At 40.1% G+C, this 20,804-nt stretch overlaps 1 protein-coding gene across 9 annotated transcripts in view; it reads right to left on the bottom strand.

Annotated features, from left to right (window-relative positions):
• The window catches only part of NEO1 (neogenin 1), a 210,905-nt gene that overhangs the window by 6,088 nt on the left and 184,013 nt on the right, over positions 1 to 20,804 (bottom strand). For 5 of the 9 annotated variants that reach the window (XM_074837258.1, XM_074837253.1, XM_074837255.1 and 2 more), the window contains exons 19-26: positions 18,843 to 18,950; positions 15,721 to 15,915; positions 15,013 to 15,045; positions 10,758 to 10,826; positions 9,768 to 9,915; positions 7,742 to 7,980; positions 6,942 to 7,034; positions 1,291 to 1,449 (exon numbers count right to left, since the gene is read on the bottom strand). In XM_074837258.1, coding sequence (XP_074693359.1) covers positions 1,291 to 1,449; positions 6,942 to 7,034; positions 7,742 to 7,980; positions 9,768 to 9,915; positions 10,758 to 10,826; positions 15,013 to 15,045; positions 15,721 to 15,915; positions 18,843 to 18,950 — 1,044 coding nt within the window. The remainder of the gene's footprint in view (positions 1 to 1,290; positions 1,450 to 6,941; positions 7,035 to 7,741; positions 7,981 to 9,767; positions 9,916 to 10,757; positions 10,827 to 15,012; positions 15,046 to 15,720; positions 15,916 to 18,842; positions 18,951 to 20,804) is intronic. The other 4 variants (XM_074837261.1, XM_074837262.1, XM_074837254.1 and 1 more) reach the window with 2 other exon arrangements.

Below are 20,804 nucleotides of genomic sequence, written 5' to 3'. Positions count from 1 at the left end.
ATGGAAACAAAACTGGTTGCAAGCACCTTTTCCAAGATCACTGTTACAAGCCAAGAAGTGAATTCACAGATTCACTACCTGTGTAGCAAATAACACCAATTCTGTGTAACTGTGCTGTTTTAAGGTGAATGGCAATGGCTGTCTAATAACAAAATAAGCTTGAGAACTGAATGATTCCACAGGCATAATGCCAAATCAAGAGTTCTGCACTGAAACAGCTACGTGTCACGAGACCTCAGATAAACAGCATGGAACACAAATCTTCATTCTCATTTTACCCTTGAGTGTTTCACAGTATTGGCATTCTTAAATAGGTATAGATTAAGCATGTATCACTGCAGTGCACGCAGAAGAGCCAATTTTTTTTTTCTGAGATAGACTTGAAAACCCTTTGCTTGCTGAAAGCTAAAATGAAATCAGAGGCTTCATGTGTTTGTCTGCAGCAGGCTCCACCCTGATCCAGGAGAACAATGAGATGGTACCTTGAATTTAGGGCATCGTGATCCTACTCAGAGACCACATGCAGGAAAAGATGTGGATTGTGAGAGCTGTCACTTCAGCAGTATAAACAGAACAAGAGAAACCTCTGCCTCTAACATACCAACTGCCTGTACATTTGCAGCCTCACGAATTGTTTTCATAAGGAAACAGCGCTGTTGGCTGTAGGACCTTAATTAAAATGTAGACCTTAAACTAGAGAAGCTCAGAATTCACTACAAGATGTCACCTACGTGCAATTTAGCAATGCTTTGCTTCAGAATTTTTCAGGGCACTGGAGACATTACAAAAACTATTGCAAATGATTGTGCTTCAAGCCTGAAAATGCTGCACAGAACTCACCACAGTTTTCCAAGTGCTTCAGGAAGATTAACTGATGTCAGCTCTCAGTAGCAAAGTCTAGAATTTTGTCCTCACTGTTTTAAATACAACTAATTAGGAAAGAAGTTATCACATTAAGTAGCTCAAATTAGATTTAATCTAAATGTTTCAGACTCCAGGGCTGGCGCCTTTAGAATAAGGAATCTTCCTAGTTGAAGTTGTATATAAAACATTAAGCCTCCTTTTCCAAGGACATCATCACATATCTTGAGGATCGATATCTGATCTACATAAGAAACTGTTTACAGAAAACTCAACCTATCAAGGATTTTGTCTGTACTTAAACCCACCGCTCTGCCTCTCATGGAACACCACAATGGAGACTGACCAAGTTAAGTTTCAGGCTCTGATTTCCACGTTTCACTCATTGTTCCATTACAAGCACAATCTACCTGATTGTTTATATCTCACCTGTGGAATTGGCCCTGTCTGAATGGGACATGGATGTGCCAATCGGCCACGGGCTGACCTGGTGATGGAGATAGCTGCGAGTTGGAGAAGCGAGGCTGCCGGAGTGGAAATGATGGTGAGGGTTATCGAGTGAATGGATGGGATGAGCACTAATCACAGCTGTGAATGAACATAAGACAGAAAAATGCTTAACATACAGACAAGCATGCACATGTACTGAAATGCACCATATCCCTCCCGTCTCCCACAAAGCCACTGAACGGGGGAGCAGGTTTACAACACCACCAAGATGACGTGTTTCAATACCAACTTTCCAACTCTGCTTCAGCACTTTAGCTCCCTCCATGCCAAGAGACAAGACCCCCAAAAGAAGCAGAGCTCTCCATTTTCCTGTGCAGAAAGCGCATCTCTCTTGGCTGTATCTGTCAAGAACTTTCTGTTACGCTTGAGAAAAACTTAAGTTCAGCTCCCTTTAGAACTTCCATGTACTTCAGGCTGTGCTATAAATGTCAGACCTGATACGGAGACACATGAGCTTGAATTCCAAAATAATTTCTGGCTGTCGTTGAATTTCTTAACATTTTCACGAAACGTGGCATCTTTGGTTAATTAAATAATGCAAGACCAATGATAACAGCAGGGCAAGAGACCAAAGGCTCCATTCATTCCCTCTGTGCAGACTTAGTAAAGCTCTGCTCTGGCACACTCAAACCAAAAGCCTGTTTTTCCCCTCTTTTTATATCTTGCTTTTTTCTTTTTCCTGTTTGAGACACATGAATGTTATACTTAACATAAATCATCCTTTGCCCTCACCCTTTTGTGGTGACAGCAAAACAAACTCACTACTCGCCAGCTGACAGGAAAGGTGTGTGCAGAATTTAGTTCTTACAGCAGAATAAAATACTGAATTGCTTAAAATCATCCAAAAGAAAGAGTCTCAACACAAAAACCAGGAGAGAAATGCTACCACTAACACCATAAGGAAGAAAAAAGGTTGTGGTTGGTTATTTTCTTTTGAACCTTTTCTGGAAATTCTCCAGATGTGCTGCATGTGAAAGTTACTTTCTAGGAATGACATGATGCAGAAATCCATCATTATAATGGTGAGTTAAGACTTCTTGCATTGATGCATGTGGTTTGACCTCAGAGGCTGCCTAAAGAAATCTGAACCCTCTGACTTCCTCATTTCCTGGAAAACTGCCTGTCAGCAGGACAGGATATGTGAATTGATCAGTGGAGGCAATATACCAAGAGACTTTCAGCTATTGCTAATAAACAATTTCTCTCTCCCATTGAGTTATGTCAACAGAAAGCTAGTGTCATTATCAACCTCTTGTAAATGAAGAGTAACTAAACTCTAATACTGAGCAATCAGCAGGTTCTAGATTTAAGTCCTGGGAGACAGCTGTCAAGGGGATGTGCAAAGTCAGATATTCTCACTAAGAGCTTCAAGCAAGATTAAAATGCCACTTTGTCTTGCAGGGAACTGGCAAATGGGGGAATAACAACAAAAGCTTGGCAATCAGAAATCTGGGCAGAGGCAACAGTCATCAGAGACACCAGGAGTTCTCTTATGTGTCAGCAAGGTAGGAGGCAAAGATTTTAAGGCATAAAATTTTACAGGCATAAACATTTAAATTACTTCTATTTATAGAAACCACTGTCTACACCTGTGTTTCAGCAAGCATCTCAATCACTATCAAGCATAATGCACGTTAGTGTAAGAGACTGCCTATATGTTTTTGCAACCACAATAAAAAAATCATGCACATATCCTACACCTCTCAAGACATTTCCTAAAAGCTTAGAGACAAGAAGAACACAAAATCATAGTGGCTCTGAAACACTATCCAAAGCAGAATCCAGTGAGCAAGTGGGGAAAACCTGACCCAGTGAAAAGCCACGTCCCCAGAAAGTTTACCCTGCCACCTAGCCATCCAGCTTAAACTGCTGGGGTTTTGCTGGGTTATCAGACCTAAACCACATATAGCTTTACAGGTCTAAAAGCAGTACGTCGTGCCACCAGCTCTTAATGAAGATCATGATGCACTGTTTAATTTCAAGGAAGATAAAAGTTCAGATGAAGAACTGGATAAAGAAAAATGTGATGCATTGAGAAAGAACTAGTCCTTTGCTTCCTAATATCCGTTCAGGGTTTTTGTATTCCAGTTGTCAAAGAAGAACTAACTAGGCACACACCATTATTGTAAATTACACTAAAATGGCACATATGGAATTATCCTAATTTAGTATTTAAGAGCTTAATAACTACATTTGAATGCTACAGGGCTGGGGGGAAATCATAGGAAGGTATCTGCAGGCACAGACTCAAGCACACTAAATGGTCCTGCCCTCTGTATTGCTTTCAGAGAAAGGGCCTCACGTACCAGTGTCAGTTTTCTGTGTAGCTTCTGCAAAAACATATCTAAAGACATTACATTAATGTGTCCACTTACTATAAAATAGAAACCTACAGCTGGAAGCCCTTAGAGCTTTGGCAAACAAGATAAAAAGTCAAAGTCACAAAACCAATCTCAAGCCCTAAGGCACCAGAAGACCTTACATATCCTTCCTGACATTTAGTGCAGGATGCTAACCTGTCCCACCGAGCCAGCTGCGTCTGTCTCTGGTTGGTTCTTTCTGGGCAAGGCAGTTTCTAATAAAGGGGGGGAAACAGACAGGCCTTTCAAGCAAACACAGCAGGACTGGTATCAAAAAGGGATGTCACAGCTGGGTTTAGAGCTGCAAGGAAAAATCATACCCACAACTACATCTGCCAGCATTAGCACATCAGCTTGAATACAATCAAAAGGTAGAACTGGAACATACTACCTCCCTCAAATATGTATCACCACTGTATCACTGGTGTCAACTGTACAGCTTTTCATCCTGTGTGGGACTGACCACGCATCTTTCTCACTGAATAACACAGTATGAGGGGTACTTTGCTACGCTGCTTCTGTGGAGCACTCGGCACACTCCAGCACGGGCTCCTACACGAGTTTGTCTTATACTCCATACATCTAATGCTGCATCCCATTTAGAGGAAAAAAAAAACCTGTAACAGTGCAAGGTAAAACTTACTGCAGTCTGAATTTGTTATGGGGTCACACAAGCCTGAAATTCATCATGTTCTAGCACCTGGCATGGGACAGGACATCAGAATCCAACAGCTGCAATGTCCATTGTCAGACACCCATATTTGACAGCAGACAAACTAATCAGAGTAAAGATTATTAGTGTAAAACTGCATCCTCCACTCCTTCCTCACACATGTAAAACCGGGATAAAACAAGGAGTGTCAGATTACTTTTTTTAAAAACCAAGAAAAAAGATACTACTCTTGTAAAAAGGTTGTAAAACAAGGAAATAGTCAAAAATTCACAAAGTCAGCTGATCAGGTCATCAGGACACTTGAAAAGAATGCAGAGGCCAAGAAAACCAAGCACTCCCTTCAGGTAAATAAAGCAAAAAGTTAGAAAGTTGAAATGTAATGGACTGGCCTGAAATCATTCCATAAAACACAAGAGATTGTGGTAGCAATTACTTGGCTATGGTGCTCAGGGAAGTCTAAAGCTCAGACCAGATAAGCACTGTATAATTTTGCCTCACAGTTCTGTCACTGCATGTTAACTTTTGTACTTTTTACTTGTGTGCTCAAGTCAGGGTTTCAGTCTAGTTGTCAGAGGTTTAGCCAAGTCCCATTCCATCTCAGAGTCATAACTTGAAAACTAGATACATTGTTTAAATTCTTAAAATATTTCATAATAATAATTAAAATATATTTCTACTGCCGCAACGAAAGTTCAGTTCAGCACTTTTGCTCAAATCATTAACTGACAAGGAAATGACAAACCAGACATCCTCCTCGTTTGAAGAGTCTGCTCTGCCAGACTTGCAAAACCTCAGCCCGTATCAGTGCTCTATCCACGTTCTAATAAATTTGTATAATAGACACAGTGTAAAGTAAAGCTGCTGTACATATTTTGCAGGTTTTTGGTATCTTTTGCAAAAGATGAGCAGCGTTACTCCTTCAGAGCCTTTTCTTCTGCTCAGTAAATTAGGGGACAGCTCACAAGTGGGGATGTCTTGCCCCAGCTCTCTAATCCTCTCCTACTGGATAAGCAGCTGATTCGTTCCTGAAGCTGCTCCTGAGCCACTATCACATTTTAGCATAAATCCATAACGAGTATGGTTTGCTGTAGAAGGGTGGACTGTAAGCTGCAGCTGGTCAAGAACCGCTTCACAAATAGCTGTCCATGCAGTTATGTTTAATGTTTCGGTATAAGAGTAAGGTCACTGCAGAAATGGGTAAACGTGGTCATTTTAAAAAGAGCAAGCATGACTTCTGTAAAAGTAAATCCTGCTTCACTAATCTGTTTCAAGGCAGTAAATATGTCAATAAAGGGAACCGGCAAATATGATAGAGCTAAATTTTCAAAAAGGCTCTGACAAGACTCCACTCCAAAGTTAAAACACTAAGTTGCTGCTGAGGGAAAGCTCTTTTATGGATGGAAAGCTGCTTACAGATACGAAGCCAAGGGAGGGACTTGATGATCAATTTTCGAGACAGATGAGAGTAAGCAGGAGATTCCCCAGGTATCAGCGCTGGGACTGGTTTCAATCAATTATCTTTCTCAGTGACCCAGACATGGAAGCCATCAGAGAAATCTTCAAGTTTGTCAATAACATTAAGGTCTCTGGGGTAGTTAAATGCTATTCTGATGGCAAGAAAGTCCAGAAGGGCCTCACAAGACCGAGCAAGCGGGTAAAGAGATGGCAGGTGAAGTTCAGCATCGCTTCAATGTACAGTAATACACTGAGGGAAGAATAATCCAAACAGTACTTATATGATGCTGAACTTGGAGCTGGTAGTTACAATTCAGCAAAGAGTTTCTGGAGATATGGTTGTCAGATCTCTGGTATCATTAGCTCAATATGCAATGGCAGCCAAAAAAGCCAACAGAATGTTGTACCTCGTGCAGCAAGGAGGGTGTTGAGAACAAGGCAGAGGACTGTTTCTTGCTCTGTAAGACCCTGGTGGTACTATGTGCAGCTCTGGCCTCTGTGAATCTCAAGCAGCATGTAGTAAAATTAAAGAAGGTTCTGAGAATGGCAACTAAAGTGATAAAGGGGTGGAACACCTGCCTCATGAGGGGAGGCTAAAAAGGCCACGACTGTTTGGTCTGGGGAGGAGAAAACTAACCGAGGAGAACCACTTGACAGAGATTTACCAACTCGCTACAGTTCCTACGTAACAGCTGGATACTGGCAGAGCACAACGGGAGTGGACTATAAAAAGCAGCCAGGCTCGTAGGCTCTCCCTAAAAAGCACCTGCAGTTGCTGCTGCTGGAGACTGGGACAGACAGACTGTTGGACACATTCCTAACTCTTCCCACTTTTGCAGCATGCCTCCTGCTCACTGAAATACAGCTATTCGGTTTCTCTCCTTTTAACTTGATCTGTCTTCAGGATAAGGGATTCAGGATGCTGCCTTTGATCTGTTCCCGTGGCAGATATGACAGAATTACTTGGGAGAAGTAAGTAGGAGAGCAGTATGTGAGGGTGTGTGCCTGTGCATACAGTATCAACACGGCTTGTTTGGGTGCTCCCAATTTCACACCAGCTGGTAGGTGGGCTGTTGACTTACGCTGAGGTGGTTGAGAATCAAAAGGCATCATCATCTTGGGCCTCATCCCCCTTCTTCCTGCCAGTGTGGACATGCTATCCTCTGACTCATGCCCTGAAGGAAAAATACTGAAGGTTATTTACCATTGCAGCAAGGTTTCTGTGATACCGTACCAGATGATTTCAATCCTCCTCTATTTCTGGGCTGTCCTGTTTGTAAGCAGTTCTGTGACTCATAATTGATAAAAACAGCTCTTTCATCCTTTGCTAGAAGGGAGAAAAGAGGACAGTTAGGGTAAAGATTACTGGGCACCACAGAAACTCCCCAGGCCATAATGCAAACACAAAGTTCTGGCAGTGCAGCTCTGGGCAGTGAGTGGCAGCACAACGAGTCACGTGTGTGGGTAAGAGATGCTGGATTAACAAGTTAACCACTCACCAAGTGAAAACTCTCCCTCAAGAGCTGAGCAGTAGCTGGTTAAAGCACCAACACCTGATTGTGTGTTTGACTGCTGAAAGAACACACGTCTCTCAGCAGTTTAGTATGAAACACTTGCTAGATAATCTTCTGATTACTAACCGGTATTTGCCAAGGGAAAGTCATGATTTAACTCTTGGGCACGCATTTTCTCACTACAACATGTGATCCATCCTTTTCAGAGAGTCTTATAAACTAGGCACAAAACCAATTCACTAGTTGGAAAAGAACAACCAAAAAAGATAAGGGTAACTGAATAATATGACAATAAAGTGATTTCACCAGATACAGTAAAGTGTATTTAATTTTAAACATCAGGGTCAAAGTACCCATTGAAACCTCACCTCTGTAGGAATTCCGTCTTTGATGGATATTGCTGTCCATGGAATTATCAACTGGGGTGATGTCTTGGGAGTTGCGAGGGATTGGGGTATCTGTCATGATTGGATTGGGATCTGGAGATTTATCAATGGGTTTTAGCTCCAGCCTTTCATGATGGATCCAAAGGTCGGGAGGTTTGACATCTTTGGAGTTTCCTTTGTACTTATGGGACCCATTCACTGATTTGCAGGCAGCTCGTTTCCTTGGGAATGAAAACAAATGAAATGTTCTCAGATGCAGGCTTCCTTTCACTTGTTGAAAAAGGCAAATTTGCACTGAGATTTCCTTTAGATCTTGTATCCAGCTGAGCAAAAACTACCCACTGAGCAGGACGCTTTGAATTCTACATATAAGCACATCTGACATCTCAAAGCATATTCTGCAGCTCCGATGCCATGAAATTTGTCTCAAATGCTACCACATGCTGCAGAACCGTGCTCTACAGTCTAAGCTTTCATTAACAAAAATTAAGTTTCCAGTACTTATGGTTATTAAGAGAATATTCTAAACGTGAAGTGTATGTACATCATGCTGTGTCTGTACTCCAGGGCTTACAAACAACCTCAAACAACAGCTGTAGAAGGAGTCTGCAAATAGCCGATTATCCCTATAGGATGGTTAACTCTTAAGATTAATGACAGGAACATTCATTTTACCACTGCTCAGGTTAGACACATCTAACTGATGTGCTTTTTCATCACTGTTGAACAGCAGCAAACTGATTGTGAGGCAGACATTTGACATGATGGAATTTTTGAGAAGTAAAATGTAGAGTTTCAGCAGTGTCCTCCACACACACCCCTCACTTTGGACCCTGGCAATGATGGAGGAAGGTGTCCCTTCTGGGTAGCACACTTCCTAGAAAGGGATAAGATATGAATAAATACAATTTTGAAAATATCAATGAACAGAGCCTCTGGTGTAGGTGATTTGCAGCCAGAGGTGCTCCCGGCACCCTGCTTTGAGCACTGTAGCTGAATGAGTAAAACAGAACAGAAGGTTATTCACTGGTTGTGGGCTGCTGCAGGTAAGAGAGGTGACATTTAGAAACTGGGAAAACAAAGGCAAGATTTCACAGGGTTATTTCCGCTCTTGCAAAATAAAATACGTCTCTTGGGCACAGGCCCATGAATTTTGCCCTCTCCCAAGCATATCCCCCAGTTGTTAGACCATTGCTCATACATCCTTGCTCTCCTCTCCTCAATAACTTGCATTTTTGTAGGATGGTTCAGCTTCAACAAAGCAAGTGGAGATTATCTTCTAACTCTGGCTTTTAATCACTTTCTTAAAACTATTTTGCATAACAGTCTGTTCAAACGTAAAAAAAGGCTTTCAGCTCTGTTCAGTTCTTTCAAAGAACATGCAGAAACAGCCTTCAGGAGCCTATAAACGGAAGCATCGCTGCTGTAGTCTTAATCCAGATGCTCTAAATGAGCGAAGAATTGAGATGCACACCTATATTTTGGATTTTGGAGCACTCTTCTAAGGAGTCCAGCACCAGACTCAGATTACACTCCAGTAATCTATCTCCAAATTGGATATTATCATGCACAGCTTATAAACCCACTCCACGCAGTGAAGTACACGCTAGGAACAGAAGCGAGAATCTGCCTGAGCTGTTGAGCTCTCACAGCTCTAACCAGATGTATTGGCTCGAGCTTGGAAATAGTATGTTAAATAATTTCTCCTCAGAGAGGGCCAAGCGTAGGTATGCACGAAAGCACTGCCCCAGTTTGCCTGTAAACTCTTGATGGTTTGTAAACTCTGAAACACTAATTAGGAAAAACAGATCATCATCATCATCACATGCATGATAGCTGTATGGATGCGTGTTATCTTCTGAACACAAGAATTCAAACTGCATTACTGATCTGTTGTCAGAGGAGAATTTCTACTTAAAAGTAATAAACTCTAAAGCATCATAAAGATTAAATAACAGAATTAAGTAAGACTGGTAGGACAGGGCAAGGTGCCACCCAGACATCTTACTTTTTTTGGTGAGAAGTTGTACGACGGGTGCAGAAGACAGCGACTATCACCACTATCACAATGGTGATCACTCCAACAGACACTATGATTACAAGGAGCATGTTGCTGTCCAAGGGAGAAGTAGGGCTTCCATGGGGGCTGTTACTGCCTGAAAGAGTTTGAGATGGGAGAAACGCGTTATTTATTACACAGAAAAAAATCGCCATCAAAAGCAAGCAGTGCCCATCAAAGACTTCCAGAACCACACAAATTAGCAGAATGAGAAAGATGGTTTGTCTGCCAGGATTTCAAGGGGAGTGCTGCTTGCTTATATTTTTGTTATTTGCCAATTGTGTTTCTGTACAATTGTTAAATCTGTAAGATGCTTTATAGATCCATTTCCAACTAACAGTCTATAAAAATTTATGCTCACCCTACTCAAATAGTTATCATAAAAAAATTCAATAGTTTTAAGAGTCTAAGGAGAGTTAACCTGGGACCTTGCTAAAACTAAAGCACTACAGGCATCCCCTTGGACCCAACAATCAGATGAATCGGTATCAGTATTCTACAGTGGTCACTTTCCTCTGAAAGAAACACATTTTATGTAACAGTAATGAGTGTTACCTTAGGGCAAGGCTTCCGCAGTGCACAGTGCTAATAACGAAAAGGAGTTAGGATTATTTTTTTTTCCTCCTAGTATGTTCTTACTGAATTAATTTCACACTTGTGCACTATAGCAGCCATTTAAAACTGAACTGGGAACAAGATCTGCTTATCAAGACTGAAATGTAAATGCATGCGGTGGTATTTTTTCCATATACCCCACGCATTAGGCACACAGAACACTATGACAGAAGTATGATACAATTTCTTAAGTGGGAACAACTATCATCATGGAGAGAAAGTTACTGGAACAGATGTAATCAGTATTTTCAGTCGGATATAGCATCACTTGGTGAAACACCAAGACACTGCATTCAAATTGAGAAGCTTTAAAACAAGACTTACCACCAAGTGGTGGTTTGTAATCTGGTCCTATGTCCACTGGGCGGCTTCCTTTCCCTGCGGATCCTGAAGCTGAAAAGGTTGTATATGTGGTGATTTTATATATATATATGTACACACAGAACACACACTTTATCATTTCTAAGGTAGCTCTTTCGGAACTTCTCTGAACCACTGTGAGCATTTTTTTTTCTCTCCTTTTCTCTCCCATACAACATGATTTGGCTTTGAACAGCAACTGTGTTTCTCCAAGAAGAGAACTGCTTCTCCAAAAGAGCTGTTTAAAAATTTGTTTCCTGCGTTACTATTTTCCTAAGTAAGCTACTAGTATTCGTTTTAAAAAATATAAAAATTATTTGCAGTAATACACAGGTATATATTGAAGCAAATGGCTTTGCCACACTTGTGCAGACAGTTAACCACCTTGAAACAGTAATTATACAGGTTTCTTTTCCTAATACCTAATTACAGTAAGTGTGGAAGACTGTGGAGGATCAAAATCACAGTAAACATAATATTCAGTCCCTGCCTATCCATAAAAACTTGCTTTCAGCTTCTCCCCACTCTTGTCTGTTTGTTCCACCTTCGCCACAAGTGACAATGAGATATCACAAAAATTGTTTTTTTGTGAAACCTGGGAAAACAAATTAATTAATTCCCAAGCTTTACATTTATAGGCTGACAATGGAAGTAAACGTATCTGTACCTCAGTTATTACAAACTGAGGCAAATTACCCAGCCCCTCCTGAACCTTAGCTACTGCTAGTGGGCTCCTAGGGGCTAACTGCAAGAGCTGCCCTACCGACTGAAATCCCGTCATCTTTTCACTCTAGCATGTACTTCTCCTTGCATAATTCAGGTCTCATTTAGATCACTTGCTGCCACAGCAAGACGCATGAAGTCACAAGTTCACCTCTAATGTTAAGACCTCTCCTGAGTTAGCAGAATGCTTCCCGCAGATAAAGATATCCAAAACCCTGGTTCTGTCACTTCTCTTTTCATTAAAATAGACTAATGCAAAATTACTGTGAATGATAAACATACTGTAGTAAGGGAAACATAGCAAGATGCAAAGAACAACATTCCTCTCGCTATAGGAATCCATAATACTTTGCACATTTTTACACTGTTACGTGCAAAAAGCCAAAACCACAAAAACCCAAAAGTCTGCATAACTGGCAGTTTCACGATCAGAAGGAGGATTTTCTCAGTTAAAAATTCACTCCAATCGAGAAGTAATAAGTGTTAAAGGATGTGTAACAAATGGAAATTGTGAACCTAATGTGAACCTAATGTTAAAGCCTGTAAATTAGTCACTGTGAAATAAAGACAACTGGTAAAACCAGCAAAAGGTACCAGCCAGAATGCCGACTAAACCCTGAGAAGGGTAAGAAGGAATGTTATGCTTATACAGTGAGGAGTTAGACGTAGTCTAAAATAATGGAAAAGATGTATTGCAGGACAAATCTATAACGAAAAAGACATACTGCACCTGCCAGTCTAAAGAGAACACTGAATTCAGTGAAAATGTCTCTTTTTGAAGTACTGGACTAATAATTTTGCAGCAGCAGTGAAATAATTTAACAGAATTTTAAACAGCTTGTATTTAATATATTGACATCTGTATGACCAGATAACTTCACTGAGAAGACGTGAAAAAACCCCAGATCACTGAACCTGGCGCTGAAGATATGTTGGAGCACCAGAGAAGCTGCAGGAGAAGGAGGGAATAAAAATAACTGACAATACTGTAAAAGGGCAAATAGACACCCTATGCTTTTTTAGTGCAGCAGTTGGAGCCTTAACATAGGCAAGATCATGGGAAAGGTGATAGCCAGATAGGAAATGGTGGCCCATCTTTCCGCTTTATTGAAAACAAGTATTTTCAAACAAACTAAATGTCAGACTATAAATTTGGTTGGTAACAGTAACTATGCAGACATACTATATTTAACTTCCATAAAACATTTTACTGAGTACTGTACGATGCTTTGTTAAAAAGACCATAATAAAAAAGCAATGTGGCACATATTAACAAGATTAACAACTAATTAACTGATAAGAATAAGAATTATAATTGCAGGCTCATTATTCACAAGGGGTATTTCTAATGAGTTCTGCAAAGACCCGTGCCAGGCCAAGTGTAATTCAATATCCTTAATAACACCGTGAGAGAAAATTAAAATAATTGCTACTGAAGTTAACAGATGACATAAAATAATGGAGTAGATAATACGATATACACAGTCACCTGCACAGACCAACAGGGATCATGTGGTACGTGTGGGTGTAACACACGGAGTTGGTGTGGTTTATCATGGGGTCTGCACTCCCTCAACAACATATATACTCACACAGCCAACTGCAGATTTTATATACATGTGTGCATGTGACAAAGCAGATAAATCAAATTTAGATGATAAAAATGTTGAAAGGCAGCAATAGGGAGGAAGCAGCATTCTGGCAAGCAGTCATATTTCCAAAGGGTTTAGACATCCTTGGGAATAACTACCTGCACATGATCCTCGTGGAGCTCAGGGACGCCTGGTGCTGGCACTGACTGCGTGGTGCCAGTGTCTGTACATTTCCAAAAATGCAAAGGTAACTACAAGATGTAAAGTCTGGTTTTCAAAATATGATGAAATTTAGGTACCTCAGCAAGATGCTTCTCAGTATCTAATTCTTGAAACCAAGGATCAAGTTTAGCCTTTTGGGCATTTAGCTTTGTGTTACTTTAGGATAGTTTTAGTAGGATTAGATATCTTAACCTTTTCTTTTGTACTTGACCAGTGCAACTCCTTGAAGCCTGACAGCAACAGCCACTAACTCCTCCTAATACAAGCTCTGTGCTAGAGAAGTGTGTGGAAGAACAATACAGTGTACTTAATACAGAAGAGAAACATTAAAGTAGGGGGGAGAAAAAAAAGACAGAACCACTAAGGCCAGAGAGTCAATCCCATTGTAGCTTTGTTCCTTCCCAGTCTCAAATAACTTGCCTAGTATTTCCTGAAAGACACAATTCTGCAATTCAGTGATATTGTCACAGAGCAGGCTCTTCTGCTCTTCAGCTTGTCTTCTCCTTTTCTACATTTAACCTACTGCCATGATTTATAATCTCCGAGTATTCTTATAGGAATTCTGAAACAAAACTCTCTTGGATTTTATGTAGGGTTTTATGATTTATAAGTTATATAATTTGATTAAAATGAATCAAATTGTTACCAGAAGAACATGTTACTTTAGGATGAGAAGATTTAGTTATCTGCTGATATGAGGTTAGAATAATGCAGAACAGAAAAGAGCAACTTTTACATAAACCCTTTTAATCTTCCCCTATTCCCTTCCACTTGCATTGAGCACTAATGGTGACACGCTGAGCATCTGCTTCCCTGCAGACAAGCCTGAATCTCAGCTAGCATCTTGCTTACACAAGTCTGGATATGAATTTACTCCATAACCACCAAGTATCAGCGTTATTTGGTACACAAAAGGTAAAAGCATTTTTAATAAATTACTTCAAAGTAACAAGTTGAAAAGCAAGTAAAAAAAAGCTGATCCCTTTAGGATCTATTTAATCGAATGTCTGATCTGCTTGCCAATGTCCTTTAGACTAATTCTTCCCCTTTTTATTGGGCTTGTAGGTTATTTGGAAGAAAGCAAAAATAGCCCTGGGACATTCAGCTTATAATTCAATGTAGTAAATTCAAAGCTACTATTTTTCAAGCTAGCATTTTAAAACCTTAAGGCTTTTAGTAGCTAATGCTGTGCTCTTCAGGAGAGTCTGGGGTCTAAATGAGCTGACAAGCAGAATCTCTCTTGCAAAAAAGCCTTCTAGAGCAGGCATACTTTCCTTTATTATGAAAATAATTATAGATATAGAGATCACAAAACAGCACTTGTGCTAATTAGATAACTGTTGGATCTTCCACCTCTACATACTGAGATCTTGCATCAGTGGTCAGAGCCTGGCTGGAGTATCACTTAATCCAAATTCATTTTGACAGAATGATTCAGCTCTGGCACAACCCACTTGTTCCTGCATGTGACATCTGACTACAGAGATCACTTTATATTCCTAGCACCCAAACCACAAATAGGACTTTCAGTTCTTTCACTATTAAAAGCACAACAGGAACTTGCTCATTTACAGTTAGAGCAGCAGATACTTGTTTCATTTAGGAAATGCAACAGCACATGGACAGGAAAAACAAAACGTGTGGAGGATGGAATGAAGGAGAAAGCGTGGCTATTCATTTACCTTGATCATTAGGCATTTTATCTGAGGATTCGGCTAGTGGGACAAGCACAGGGAAGGAAAAAACAAGAGAGAGATCACAAGGCTTGAAGGAGCGAGAGACAGAATTCAAAGTTTCACACAGCGTAAGCAGACTAGCTTGAGCTCTCATTTCTAACCACCAATACTCAAATGGAAAAAGTACTGTTAAAAAATCTACTCATAACTTTATTTGTCACCTCTCCTTAGGGTACTTTTTTCCCAAGCTATCATGCATTCGTACTATTTCACTAGTTACCCATTACCCAGCAGTTCTTGATTTAAGAGCCTGTTGTGTCACACTAGTTCCCATTATATCATCCAAGTCACTAGCGAGCAGCCTGCTGCTGCTTTCATCGGGAGTAGACGTGACACACAAGACCTAGAATCTTAAAGCAACTAAAACCTTCTTTTCTAAAAGTACATTTAGGACACAGACCCTCAGCATTAACAACTTAAGTGCCCACCAGTAATTTTGAAACAACACAATTAATCAAACAGCTGAGCGACATCTGCATATGTCTTAACTACATGCAAAAGCAATCCAATAGAAAATTTCATTCTAGTCAAACTCCATTGTCTTCCTGTCTCTTCCAGTCTAAGATACCAGTAGCATACATTTTATATTTAACCTTACAGAGGTTGTATTCAGAAAACGAGGAGGAAGATACTGAGATATACACGATAGTTCACCTTTTGGGGTTCTGAACTGAACTGCCTCAGACATCGGCCCCATGCCCTTCGAGTTGCGGGCCTGAATCTTGAAATAATACGGCGTATCAAGGGTCAATTCTTGTATCTGATGGGTCAGTCTGTTTCCCACAACAGGTTCAATAACCCAATCATGTATTTCAGCATTCACATCCGTACTGTAGTAAATGATGTATCCTATTCAAAGGGAAAAGCAAAAGAACTTTATGCATAAAACAACAGGATAGTGTAAGATCTCACAGAAAATGTTCTATTGACTTTTAATGATACTTGCACAGCTAAATGGGTTTTCTGAAAGAGTATTCTTATTTTTTCAAAGACTAAGAATGCATTCAAATATTAGACAGCCTTCCCATCTTAAATTTTTAAACTGTTCAAAAGTATACATTAAGAGGAAAAAAGCCATTTAAAATATCAAAATTCTTTTTGATCACTGTTCATTGAATATGGAGAAATTCCTCACTTCCATCTCATTACCTGTTTATAGACCAAATAATATAAAATAACATAAAGCTGTTATTATCAAAACATCCTCAAAGTATTAATATTTATAGAAAGCAGTTAACGTTAAAACAGCAAAACATCTTCATGCACAGCTAAAGAATGCGTGTTCAGTGGTTTAGTTTATTATTTTTCAGTTTATTAACAAAGATGACAACAATCTGAAGAGAACTGAAGTTATCCTGCATGTCACAGAAAAAAAATGTATGGGAAGAGTTTATGTTCTGTTACTAAAATACACTTCAATTACAACCAATACAAAGTAAAAGCTTTCTAACCTTTTATCGAAGAAACACGGAGCCCCAGCCTAAAATAAATACTTGCACCAGCATAGGGTTGGGTTATCAGCCCTTGTCCCACAGCCCACCCACCTGGGGATCACGGTAGGGAAGGGGAGACGTTCTCCAGAGTGACTTCTGGTTCTTAAAGAACCCCGATACCCCAAATTCACATAATTCACAGTAACCAGTACGGCACAGAGCGTAGCGCTTCAGATGCCAGTTGTAGGTCTGGCGTGCTTAATTTCTTCCCTCAGTGGCATTAACTACCAGGGAGTAGATTTAATACTTTGCTATTTGTACAGGTCACAAAGCAACATAACTGTAACTTGTCTAAGAAGGGGCAACATATAGTGACAGTTAAAAGCACTATATAAAGTATAGTGACACAAGACTACTGAGTTAACTTATGACTGTACTAATTAGTCAGCAACTATAATGATGCACAAGCATCTGGAATCCAGACTAGCACAGTTCAGTATTTCACATCCACCCTACCCACATCAAAAGGAGATTAGAGCTGAAAGGACGAGTACTCCACAGACATGCTACCCAGTGCGTGGAATGACATCATCACTTAGTTTTTACTTAATGCACAGAAAGAACCGAGCTGAGTTAATGAGTAGTTACGGGAGTAATGAGCTGCTTCTCCCGCTGTTGGTGGCTCTTCCCACCAGAGGGCACTCAGCCCACACCCTGCTCCCCTGTCAAATGGAATCTAATGTTTGGTGGACTCAGACTTAACCACAGAAGGATTTATTTTATTTTTCAGCTGTTAACTACCGCTTAAGCAAAAATTAATAAATACTATACGTTTTCATTCTACACGTATGAATAAATGTAAAGCACTCCTTCACAGTACAGACCCTGCAAGGAGATTTTTCATCCGGAAAATTGAATGTGTGTGGTAATTTTGCTAACCACATTGTGCAAGTAAATGCTGATCTCTTCGTACATTGTCTTCCCTTTCTCATGTATGCACTTGATGTAAGATGATAGGCTTATCTTTTCAGGACCGTATATAACCTGGGGATACTTGTGCCTGAACATTTCACACCTGTCTGAATGACCCTCACTGACGCTAGCAAGTAAGTGCTTTAACCTGCAGCTAAGATAAAGGCTCTTCTTTCTTCAGTCAAACCTTCTTTCCCATAAAGAAGAAACATCTTGCTGATAATAAAACAACACAGAATTGGCTTTATAGCCAATATAAAAAAATACATATACAACATATAAACAGCTATATGCATGCAGAGACACACCAACAGCTCCAACAGGCGTTGTGGTGCAGAACAAGCTGCCGTCTGTCAGAGCTGCATCCTTACAGCTCCACTTGTGAGACACCCTGGGCACCCGACCGGACAGAAAAGCCGCGCACTGGTGTTTCACAGCCCCTCCTGCCCTCTTGTTTTAGCACTGACACCAGCAAGACAGACCTGTTACAGCCACGCCGTCTGACCTGCAGCCTTTGCTTAGTGCCTCTTTGCCTTTTAGGGGTCTGTCTTAGGGCTTACTTAAAAGTTTCCTGTAATTACTCAAGAGTCTCCAGTATTCTGTCTTTAGTTTTCGTCTCCTGTCTAGAAACTGGGCTACAGTATTGCCTCATCAGATGCCTGTTGGTGACAGGTTTCAAAGGTTTGATTCTCCACCATAGTTAATTCTGAGAACAAAAGCAAAATCATACACTGCAAACTACGTGCCAATAAAATCAGCTTAAAGCCTGAGGTAAAAAAAAAGGAAAACTGAAGTGAATTGTTTCAGAACGCCTTTAGAAATGGGAATCCAAACAGAAATTATGGAAGAGAAACAGCAACTATTATTTTCTGTAAAATGATTTATCCTGCGTGGAAGTGATGCAGTTACAAAGGCAAATAACAGTTTACTCCTAATGGTTATGTCAGGGGACTAATAAACAGACTTGAAGTCTGTTCCGTGCCACAAAAATGACAAAGAGCACTGGGATGGATTCTTCTAAATAAAATACTGATGGGCCAGAGGCATTACAGATGTATTTCTGGAGGCACGCTATTAGAATAGCACAAGCTGATGAAGGCAAAGGTTATTGAGATATTTAAACTTTCAATTATATTTCTGGTTATACTCCAATTTCACACTGCAGTTAATTTATATCTTAATATATTTTTACTAGGTACAAAAGTAAATAATTAATCTGAGCTACTAAAAAGATTGACAAAGAAGATACGAGTCCTCTTGGCTAGCTCTAGGCTAAATGAAGTATGGAACACATTCACACAGTTATGCAGATCACATTTTGCTGTTAACCAGGCGTCTTATATCTGCCTTTATTGCTCATGCAAACTGCACCTGTAATTTTGCCATTGGCTTCGGATGGAGGCTGCCAGTTAACAATTATTGTCCGAGGTTTTCCCTCTTTGCTCACCACAGTCACGTCTTTGGGAGGAGAAGTAGGAACTGCAAACAAACAAAAACCAGACTATCAGAAACAGCTTGCCCAATTTCACTGGATATAAACAAGTAACCTCAGCACCTTCGCTTTTTGTTTGTTCTACCATTGAAAAAAGGCACGTACAATAATAACTCTGAATGTTCGATCTTCAAATAAATCTACCAGCCTAGTGTAGTGGTCTTACTGATTTACTCCATTCAACTGGCAAATGCCATCTGGCGTGCAGCGTCTCCTTTCTGTACGGAGTTACCCGTCTCTAAAGCACTTCTGTCAACAGATGCTGTGATTCATGACTGAGTGAGCCCATGTGTCTTCAAAGCCATGGCATCTTTGTACAACTAACAGTTGGGGGTCAATGACTTCTAACCTGAATTTCTTCAGGCATCAGAAAAATTACACAAACTTGTGAAAGAAATACTTTTTATATGCACAGGCATATGAAATATCTCCATATTTACAGGTTTATGGTGGGACCAAGACCTAGTAATGCTATTTCGCCAGCAAACAGCAAATCAGCAAAGTAAATTCACCAGAGATTTACAATTATTATCTGTAATTACTGATTTACTTTATTGAAGACTGATTTGTGATTTGCAGGGAAATCTGCACCACAGAAGCATTTGAAATCAAGAAATATTTGCTGAACACAAGCATCCAATCATTTTTCCTGGGTTGCCAGAGAGTAAGATTGAGAGAGAGGGGGAGAGCACTTCCTTCTGCCATCAGCCTCCTCCTGCCTAAAGTTCAGGAAATGGCACAAGTTGCTCCAGCAAAAGACTGAAATCCGAGACCCTTCTTGCTGTGAAGTAAAATATCCAGCTGGGGCCTAGATTAATGGCTTTCAAATGCACAGAGCCAATGTCTCCAAAGGTGCATTAACCAGCCACAGTTTGCAATGCCACATTATGAAAAACATGAGACTTCTAATTAGGTAACTTTTAGCAAAGTAAATCCGCCTTGGATATTTAATACCATAATAGTAACATTTAGTGCTTACACAGTGCTTTCTGCATTTAAAGAGCTTTATGTATATTACCTATTAGAAATTAATCTGTCCATCCTCTGAGACAGCCTGCCTGTTATTCCTGTGCAGAATAACAGTTGGAAACCAGGGACAGCAAAAGCTCAAAAGTTACTGTAACTATTACCCCAAATACTTAAAAACAACAGAATACTCAAAACAACAGAAACATAGAGATGTAAAGCACGATTCAAGGCCCTACAGTAAGGTTCAGAGAAGAAAAAATAAAAATCAGGACTAGCCCACAAGAGATTACAAATTCACAGACCAACACTGAACCCAGTATCCTGTATTTTTCTTCAGCATTAGTTGAGGAGCAAGTCCTATACAACGCTGCTACTCAGGATTATTCAAAAATAATGAGTCACACACTCAGGAATTTGGCGAGTAATATAAATCACAAGATCTGTTATGAGAAAATATATTTTTGTTTTGGGTTTGTTTTTTTTTTTTTTTCATTTGCTTCTCAGTTCCCAAGCTTTTAGGTCATATTTGCAAATACTCTTTACAACCACCCCAACTAGAAATTTACTTTCTATTTAAATGAAATGAGACCTCCTGTATCTCACCCTCGCTCCTGTACTTTTTTGAGTTTCAAATTCTCTTTTAAGAACTGTATTTGTGAAACTTTCACAGTGCCTGCTCTTCAAGTTACGGATGAGAACTGCACGTGTGTCAGCAAAAATGAAGTGTTTTACATGGGATGGGCATAGTAATTGGAATGGGAAAAGAGCCTCAGTCCAGACCTGTGCTGTCAGAACGGTAGCTGGCTCCACATCACGGAATTCCCACCAAAATCTAAGACAATGTTTTCAAAAGCAACTGAAGCTCGCTAAGG

The sequence above is a fragment of the Strix aluco genome, chromosome 12, assembly GCF_031877795.1.
Source record: "Strix aluco isolate bStrAlu1 chromosome 12, bStrAlu1.hap1, whole genome shotgun sequence".
Classification (NCBI taxonomy): Eukaryota; Metazoa; Chordata; class Aves; order Strigiformes; family Strigidae; genus Strix; species Strix aluco.
Note: the sequence above shows the minus strand (reverse complement) of the source record. Positions and strands in the feature narration are given on the sequence as shown.